Source organism: Solanum stenotomum, chromosome 3 (genome assembly GCF_019186545.1).
Source record: "Solanum stenotomum isolate F172 chromosome 3, ASM1918654v1, whole genome shotgun sequence".
Taxonomy (NCBI): domain Eukaryota; kingdom Viridiplantae; phylum Streptophyta; class Magnoliopsida; order Solanales; family Solanaceae; genus Solanum; species Solanum stenotomum.
Window position 1 is genome coordinate 57,826,461 of NC_064284.1, and position 10,355 is coordinate 57,836,815.

A 10,355-nucleotide genomic window follows, 5' to 3' on the forward strand; every position below is an offset into this window, starting at 1 on the left:
TAGTACCATCAGCATCACCTTGTATGTAGACACCACTATTATTTGTTTTCTTATTCGTAGAAACTTCTTCAGTTTGAAACTTAAAACCATTGACACAATACTTATTCATTGTCTGAATTTGAGATTCAGGTCCAAGTGCAACTTCTCTCACTAATTGCAAATATTCGACATTCATCGTAAACCTATATATTGTTATTCAAAATAATACAATTCAATATAACATGAATACATTATTAAATACTTATTGATTCAATATAAGCTTGCACAGTTACACATTCTCTTAGCCATTTGGAAAATTCAGTATAGATGGTTTCATTACCCCATGTGTTGACGAACAAGCTCATAATTGTACATTTAGATCTTTTGTTAGTTAATAAACACTTATTAGTATGTAATTTGATAACATACTTTAACACTTACTTGAGATATGGTTGAATCTCTGAAAAATTAAGCAAAATATGTGTCACACTCGATTCCATTTCCATACTAATGAAGCTTCGTTTTCCAGGCTTTTTAGATCCTCGGCCTTTTTGATTAAAAATTGATATCGGTGGAAATAAAAGATCGACATCACCTTCATCATTGCGATTGGGTGTGTTTCTCCTACATGACACTTCATCTCCAAAGTAATAAGAATAAAAATCACCAGTTTCTCTCCCAATATGATCTTAAACAACTGATCCTTCGATCTTTCCCCTTTGCTCAATTGTTTGCTTGGAACTGCCAATTTTTTTGCATGTATATATCTATATATGATAATTAAGAAAAATAAACTTAGTGAATATTTCAATGTTACATCTCAAATGGATACATCCATCTTGTTTGAACTGGACCTCCGAGGCGGGCCTCTTGTACAAGGTGAATTCGAAGATGCTCCATCACATCAAAGAAATCACGTGGAAGAATCTTCTCCAACTTAGTAGTAATAACATGAATATTTTTCTTCATCTTATCTAAACTACTCTCCAACAACTTTCCAGAACACAAATTTGTTGGTTATATATTTATATCTATTGCAGTCCTTTATGTTCAGTTATTTGTTATTCAGGTATCTTACATACTTGTACATTCAATGTACTGATGTCATTCGACCTGCATCTTTTATGATGCAGATTCAGGTACTTAGGATCCTCAACAGGAGTTCCGTTGAGATCACTTTATCCGCTCGTCAGCTTTGAATGAGGCCTCCTTGCTTCCGAAAGACTCCATCTTTTATGAGTTATTAGTAGTAGTTTTTTTATTGACGTGTCGTAGGTCTTGTCCTTACACTTGTCTTTATACAGTAAAGGCTTCATACATACATAATTTTGTAGATCTTTCAATTTCAAAGGTTTTATTTAAAACTTATATTTTATACTTAATATATTCAGAGATATTTGAGATTCAGTAAGCAGTTCTTAAACATTTCTTTCAGTTTGATGTTTGTATATGCTTGAGTTAGTCTTTCGCTTAGAGTAAGCCATGATGGGATTTCACTTGGGGACAAACAATGGTTCTCGAGTGTCGGCCATGTCTAGAGTGTAGGCTCATGTTGTGACATGTACTTTATTTTATCTTCTTCAGTTTTTTCTTCTTTCAGTTGAATTAAGTAAATAATACAATGTCTTCAATATTACTGGAATCTTCTTCCATGAGAAAAATCGCGCATTTCTCATGTGTAGAGTCACTTGCTTTAGAAGTTACTTTAATTTTGAGTTGTTTGAACTTATCCCCATATCGATGCTCAATACTAGTCCCAATAATATATAACTCATGCTCAAAGTTTTAAAACATAACACTTTCTCAATTTGAGGTAATTACTCAAAAGATCCTCTTAAAAGAGCTAATACTTTGAAAACTTCTCTAAACTTATAACTCATTTAGAAATAAATGTTTCTCTCTTTGAAAAATGTAAAAGTGTTACACTTGGAAATACTTAGTTCCCTTATATTCATTTTAAAACATGAAAGACAACTCTTCTCATTCATACTCATTTACTCAAGGTTTTGCTCAAAACTATAATCAATTTCAAAAGAATGCTCAACATGACTCAAAAATGATCTCTTGAACTTTCCTCTTAACTTTACTTTACTTTAATTTGAAATGTAAATTAAGAGATGTGATTAGGATATATAGGATCTCTCAAGGATTAATGAAGACTTTAGGAGTGAATATAAAGAAGAGACCATTGGTACGATTTGAGGGAACACATACGGAATGAAGGACGGAACGATAAGGGACCTGGCGACCCTGGCGCAATGAGTGGCGCAAGGCGCCAACCCCCAAACTACTGGGCAATGTTTAGGGCGCACTACTGGCACGGCACGCAAGGCCCCAAAATACTGACCAATAGTTCGAGCACTATGGCTGGCGCGGCGACCCACCCTTCTATCCAAAAATCTGACTAATTTTCTTGCTCAATTTCAAGTCTTTACTCATCTAGAATCGAATGATTTCTTCCAAACTCTCTTTGAATCATAAACGCAATACAAATTCAATGAAATCCCACACAAAATCTATCAAGAACATCACTCATTCGCAAGACTCTCACCTCAAGAATTCAAAAAACCCCATAGTTAAAGAAAGAGGCTAAAACTCAAGAACTGCTCAAGAATCTCATTATGAATGATTTCATGAATGGAAATTAGATTATTGGAGTGTGGACGACCAATCCCAACACTGTGAGAAGCTTACATACCTCGAAAGAATACTTGTTCTTGGCGAAATGCTCTGTTCTTAAAAGAACACTTGAAACCTTGCCCCTTTTCTCCTCTTGAAACTTCTCTCTAAAAACCCTAAGCGTTTAGAATGTGGAAAACTGGTCTAAATCATATTAGACCCTTATTTGGGTAGAAAAAACGTTTTAGTCTTAGTGGGTAAAGGAAAATACCAAAATACCCTTTCTTAAAACGGGTGAAATGTCTTAACTAGAGAGGTTGCACTAAAACGGGCATAACTCCTTCATCTGAGCTCGGAATTTAGCAAATTTGGTGGCGTTGGAAAGAGGACTCAATGACCTTCAATTTGATACTTCATGGGCCACCTAGCTTATTATGTGCTAAAAGATATGGTTGCTTGAAGTTGACCCAAAACTTAAAAAGTGACCGAAGTTCAAGGTATTACATGACACTTGTCTTTATACAGTGGAGGCTTCATAGATAGACAGATTTGGAGAGTCTTTCAGTTTCAGAGGTTTTATTTAAAACTTATATTTTATACTCAATATATTTAGAGATATTGAAGATTCAGTAAGCAGTTCTTAAACATTTCTTTCAGTTTGATGTTTGTTTATGCTTGAGTTAGTCTTCCGCTTGTAGTCAGCCAGGATGGCGGTTCGCTTGGGGACCAGCAACAGTTCTTGAGTGTTGACCACGTCTAGAATGTAGGCTCGGACCGAAATATATAATTTATTTTATCTTCTTCGATATTTTCTTCTTTCAATTGAATTAAGTAAATAATGACAATGTCTTCAATATTATTGGAAACTTCTTTCATGAGAAAAATCGCACATTTCTCATATGTTAAGTCACTTGCTTTAATTTTCGCATGACTTGAATAAATACCAAGTTTAATATAATTAACTGTCTTAATAGAATATAATAATATGATCATATACCCTCACATATGCAAATATATAACTTATGTACGATCAAATGGTATGTAGCATATCAAATAATTTTCCTGCATTTGCATAACCAACAATTCCTTAATAATATTGACTAAATATAATAAATTTATTTCAATATTTCATTTCACTTGAATATCTTCACCTAAAAATAAAAATATATGTTTGCCTGCACATTAATAAAAAATACTATCTCATAAAATAGTAATAACATAATACATAAGTGCATCAATTGCTTGTTTGCAGTCAGAGGCGTATCCAAGGAGGGGTCACCGGGTTCATCTGAACCCATGCTCTCCTTCCGAGATCATATATAGTAGTGTTATATTTTTTAAAAATATTGAAATATAGATGTGTGAACCCATATTCGGAGTATCATATAATGCGATGATGACTGGGTGCACCTCTCTACGTGAGGTTAGAAATTTGAATTTTATATTCATCTTGTTTTATTTTTCTTTGTAAAATTAGATAACACCTCTCTAAATGGTTATTGGTAACACTTTTGACATTTTAATTAGTTTTGGACCTATAATATTAATTTTAACGGTTTTCAGTAATAAGAACCTAAATGTCCAACCGATCAAATTTATATTTTAGATCAACCTTTTTGTAATAATGCACCCATCATCCCGAAATCCTAGATACGCCTCTGTTTGCAGTAAGACATAGTACTTTCTAACCAATTTAATGAGATCCAAATTAAACTTTTTTTTTATATTAAAGTGATTATGTTAATATTAAAGTCCCAATCAATTAGATTTACTTGCATCAATCTTAATTATATTAAAGTGCTTATGCTAATGTCAATTTTATTTAAGTTAATTACTATCAAAAAATTTTAAAAAATGGGAGGGAGGAATAGTATCTATATAACATGTCTATCAGTCTTCTATTTGATAACAAAATAATAATTAACTTTATTAATTAATATAGAGATATTTTCGTACATATAAATTAAAAGTGGTTCGACAATGTACGATAGTAGTAATTGCCAGCGACTAATTAACCTTAATTTAGTACTCCACATGAAATAAATATACCTTTGAAAATCCGAAACATACGGTTATTGCAATTAAATTAAAATTGGACAGTCTTATAATTGGATATTGTCTAAAAGAATCATTGTTAAAAGAAAAAACCTTAATCCACATTAATCTATAGCTAAACTCAATTATTTAACTATAAATATAGATTTGTGATTAAACTATATATTATCTCAGCACTGTGATAGAATAAACCAATTACCTATCTCTTGCTGCTAGCTTCAAGTTAAACTATTCTTCTTGTGTCTCAAGGTACTTGTATTAGTTAATTGATCTCAATATTGATCATAGATTTTATACTTAATAATCTACTATAAGTTGTGATTTTCAATTCATGTATATTAATTGTTGGTCGTTTATATTTTGCAGTAATCAATCAAGGAGGGATATATCTAGGAAGGAGTTTGTTGCTTCGATGGTTAGTCTTTCTGAATGAATTTATATGATATATTTTTTTCGAGATTCAAATTACTACACATAAATTTTGAAATTTAATTTTTTAAATCATATTGATATGAGAAAAATTACAACTTATAATACTTTTTGTATTGACACGAGAAGAATTGCAACTATGAACAATTTATTGATACGAGTAGTTCTTAGTTTTAATTATATGAAGAATTTTTATTTTTTTGTACGAGTAGAAACGTGTAGTTTTATTAATTTATATATTTGAAAAAGTAAACAAACAATATATTTACTTTTCTTTCTGCTCTTCTATGTGAATAGATAGAGATTAGATATTATCTTATTCTTAATCTTTTAGTACATTTTTTTCTTTTTGAAATTTTGTGTCTATGTAACAGGGCGTTTTTGGGAATATAATATAACTATAAAGTATAACATATTAAATAAAAACAACTTTTTGACAAAATTTTGGTAAGGTTGAGCCAATTTAGGTTAATATATATACTAAAACTAACTTTAATGGGACCAAAATAATTAAGCAGTTATATTTTATGGGCTAATGTTTTTCACTTCTAGCTTTGATTAAAACAAGTAATGAGAAAATGACTTGTAACTATGAAGCTATAAGGTATCATACCTCGGAGATTACGGCTTAATTTTACTTGAGTTCGATTAAGTTTTTCTTCCTCTTAGCGACTATGAGCTCATAGCAATTTGTTTTCTAACCTATGGAAAAAAAATATTATATTTTAGATAAAACGATATAAGTAAGTTTTTTAAAATTCAAGAAGTTCTACTGGAAGTAAGTTTTGGTACATCATACATTTGTTTTTTCAGTCTAAGATTATAAGATTAATTTTTTTTTCTAATTCCTTAAATTTTGTGCTGTAAACCAAGTTGACCAAATTAAAACCGAGATATTCTAGTTTTAACTTTTTTCACATTCTGTTAACAAACTTTTCACCAAAAGTCCAAAACCACCGAAACAATTGTTTTGCTTAGTTTTTACACTTTGCAGTTTCTAATAAAGCTTCAATTTAAAATTAAATCAATGCTAAACAAAAAAAGTTAATTCAATATTAAGAATGACAATAATAATAAACATTTTTCCTTTAATTCTATATTAATTTAGATAATGAAAATACATGATTTAAGTTATGTAATAACACTATTTATTAGACTTATTTTGACATGCATGATTTAATATTTTTAAATTATTATATTTTTTTATGAATTATTAATTTGTAATATTTGTTTTATGCTATTTCATTATTATTTTTGATATGTATCAATCATGTTATTTTCTTTTTAAAAAAATACCTTAGATTATTGTATTTTTATGGGACTAAAGATATATTTAAATTAAAGTTAATTATATGTTTGTAATTTATCAAGAAACCGAAAAATCGAAAAGTCCAATGTAGTTAATTTGATTTATAAATTTTAAAATCTGATAATAATAATAATAATTTGACTTGACACCCTATCACGTCGTCCTGGAATCCCGTTTAGTCGCCGTTAGATTAAACGGGTGTGTGTCTGGAGGACCACAAAAATGAGAGCAGTACTCATCATCCAATAATAAGAAGCAAAATCCGACGAAATTGTCATAATTCATTACTCTCTCTTCTACTTCACAGTTGAAATAAATCTGACCAAGATAGAGAAATTTCACAATTACTTTCCTCATAACAAATTCTAAATACTAGAGTTACCTGATCTGGTATACGAGGAATTGAAACAGAATTGGAGAAGTTACTATTATCCAACTGTCAGATGTAGTAGTAGTTGATATGGACGTACCATTGATGATGATGAAAAAGAGGAAGATATGTGATACTTATACACCGGGAAATGTAGTTTCTCCGGTGGCGAGTTCTGAGAATTATGAATCGGACGGGAGTTCAATGTCTTGTTGTTCAAGGAACGGATCAAGCAACTCGAAATCACTAGATCTGGATGTACGCCCAATCATTCGAGTTTTACTTGAACTGAATTTTCTCTGGTTTTTTTTTGTATGTATATAGATATTTATGGGGATTTAAAATTGGATATATATCTGATAAGAGTGTATTTGAATTTTGAATTTTGAATTTTTGCAGGCCAACGGTGGGGAAGTTGCAGACAAGTAAGTAGTGTTATTTATTTTTTGGGCTCTTCAAATTTTAAGATCATTTTCATTTTTTCTACTAGTAGTACTATATAGGCATCTCTCTTTTATTTTATCTATCTCTGCAGAGAGAAGAAGACGATTGAAGAAGAAGAATCCGAGTCGGAGAAAATGCCTCCACTAGAAGAATTCGATGAAGTAGAATTGAATGAAATGCCTCCACTAGAAGAATTCGGTGAAGTAGAATTGAACGAAATAATTCCGACTACAGAAGAAATTGAAGAGTTTTTTACAAGATGCGAACTAAGGACATGTAAACGCCTTCGAGAAAAACGACTTCGAGAAAAGTACATAATCCTCTCTCTCTTTTGATTTTTCGATATTTGATATTAGTATTGAAGTCCTACTATATATTCTCCTCTTTTGTTTTCCACTCTTCTTTTCTATCGTTTGCCCCAATTCAATTTTTGAGGTTACAAAAATTATTTTACCAAAAAGTGAGATTTCAAAGTGTGTGCTTGTAAGTGAGATTTCGAAAGGGAAGTACTAAATGACCAGAAAATTTTGTCACAATTTGGCCAAAAAAGTTATAAAACTATACTAATATTTTTTTTATTTTAAAATAAACTGATTTTTTTTTATTTTTTAGTTAAAAGGTATTAAAGTTAAAAAAGTAAAAATATTTTAAAATATTCTGACCAAATTTTCTAGCCAAAAAGATTTTTCCATTTCGAAAATAGTTAACATTCTTTTTGATATTATTCATCCAACAAGCAAAACTTCCTTTCCTTTAACATTGTCTAACAAGTTATCAGTATCAATTTCCGATTGAACTTATAAAATTTAAATTTTAAATTTACGTGGTATATTTGTGCAGGTACAACTTCGACTTTGAGAAAGAGGAACCATTGGAAGGTCGTTTCGAGTGGGTCAAAATATGAAAAATGAAATTCTAAAAGATGAAGGTCGAGGATTTCTTATTAATAATTGGTAGCACTAGCTAGGCTAGCTAGACTGCTTAGAATAACTTAATTATCTAATTTAATTTAATCTATGGCAGTACATTAATTGATTAGTTCTAGTAAGTTTTAGGTGGTCATTGTTTTCCTTTTCTTTTAAGATAAGATATGATCTAATGCACTTACATTCTTCTTTAATAAAGAGTACATATTTCCTCTATTTTTTTTAATTGAAATTAACTATAATTTTGTCTTTAATTCTGATTGTAGATTTGTAGTTAATAGAATTAGTGATGAATTTGTTGTTAAGCTGCATAATTTTGTCTGTTGTTAATTTTTATTTTTAGGTTAATTAATTTATGTGGTATAGGAATTAGGAGTTGGTGGCTGCGTACACCGAGATTCGCTTCCATTTTTTCTCATTTCAATTGATTTGTAAATATGCTTTGATTTTGTTAAGGAATATGCCTTAACCTCAATATGAAATTTCGTGACACAAATTCAAATTTAACCAGACTCATTTTGAATACTTGAGGAAACTCAAAAATGTTTGCTAACAACGCCTTTATATTTGTCAATTGTATGGAATATTGGGTGGAGATATATATGAGGGAGAAGAAACGATAAGGAAGTGAGACTAGAGTGACTATTATTCTTTAGATGTGCACAAGGTAAAATAGCATGAGAGTTAACAAAGAATATTATACCAATTTTAAAAAATATATACATAAAATATCTAATTTTATGAAAAGATCATAAATTCACATTTCTCATATAGTTAATATATAAATGCATCCGTACCACAAACTACATAGAAAAAGTAACCCATACTAAAGGCTCGTTTGGCCATGCGATATGATATCATGATATGGAATCATGATATGGTATCGTGAGATGAAATTGAAGTTTTGTTTGGACATGAGATATGAAACTTTTGTGTTGTATATTTTCTCATAAACATAAAAATCTCATAAGTTGTAAAACTATTAAAATAGCCCCAATTGTTTATTCAATCTTATCAAATAAACAAAAAATTATAAAATTGCATAATAAATTATTACAAAGTTATTTGTTCTCCACCTAAGTAATTATTTCATCTAACTTTAATTTAATAAAAAAAATTGAACATAAATTGTAGTGTACTAGTCTTTAATATAATCCTCCCACATAGAACGGATAATTTCCTCACGTTACACTTGCATTTCTCGATCATGTGACCGAGAAGACGAACCAACATTGTTACTGTGAGCCATTTGTTGGTCAATATCATCCGCAACTATATTTTCATGCTCATAGACCATAAATATTTCATCAATACTTTGGTATTCTTACAAATAATTATGTAACACTACACAAGCTATAACAATTTTCACTTGTATATCAATATCATAATGGTTCATGCCTTGTTTCAGTATTCTAAATCTATTTTTCCAAGCTCCAAAAGTTTGTTCAATCACATTGCGCAGAGATGAATGCCTATAATTAAACAGTTCTTTGGCATTTTGAGGCTCTCTTTCACTTCCTCCGTAATCATGCAAATGATAGCGTAGTCCTTTGTATGGAGCTAAAAATCCTTTTGTGTTTCGAAAACCAGCATCAAAAACATAATATTTATCTACCAACAAACATTTTATAAAGAATTACTAAAAGCATATGTGACGTAAATGAGACAGCTTTGTGTAAATAAATAATATTTATTCTAAGGATGAAATTTAAAGTTACCATGTGGCGGAAATGGAAATTGTGATGTTGGTTCAACAAGTGCATTCTCAAGTACTTTACTATCATGTGCAGTACCTTCCCAACCAGCAGCAACAAAGGTAAATCGCATATCAAAATCACAAGCACATAAGATATTTTGTGATGTTCTTCCTTTGCGATTACGATATGTTTGTTGCACCGCTTTAGGAATCTCCCCTTCTATATATGTTCCATCAATCGCACCAACACAATCCTACCAAATAAAAAAAAATACATCAATATTAGTTTAGTGAACATAAAATAAATTGGAAGCATTATAGAATGCACTTCATAAAAATAATGTTTGTAAGAGTAATAAAAATAGTGCTTCCAAGACAATGCAAAGTCATAAAATAAATATTATCTCTTTAAACAAAGTTGATAGGAAATATGTAACTAAATACTAATAACTTACACATAAAATATAAATGTGCACTTATTAAGGCCATAAAATAAATTTATTAATGTGATTGAAATTTTACCTTAAA

At 30.1% G+C, this 10,355-nt stretch overlaps 1 protein-coding gene across 1 annotated transcript; it reads left to right on the top strand.

Annotated features, from left to right (window-relative positions):
* The first annotated feature begins 6,715 nt into the window (after positions 1-6,715).
* LOC125859990 (cyclin-dependent kinase inhibitor 1-like) lies at positions 6,716-8,347 on the top strand. The gene is made up of 4 exons (XM_049539855.1): positions 6,716-7,019; positions 7,161-7,186; positions 7,297-7,515; positions 8,046-8,347. The coding sequence occupies exons 1-4, from the start codon at positions 6,852-6,854 to the stop codon at positions 8,107-8,109; spliced, it is 477 nt and encodes a 158-aa protein (XP_049395812.1). The 5' UTR covers positions 6,716-6,851; the 3' UTR covers positions 8,110-8,347.
* Positions 8,348-10,355: the final 2,008 nt, after the last annotated feature.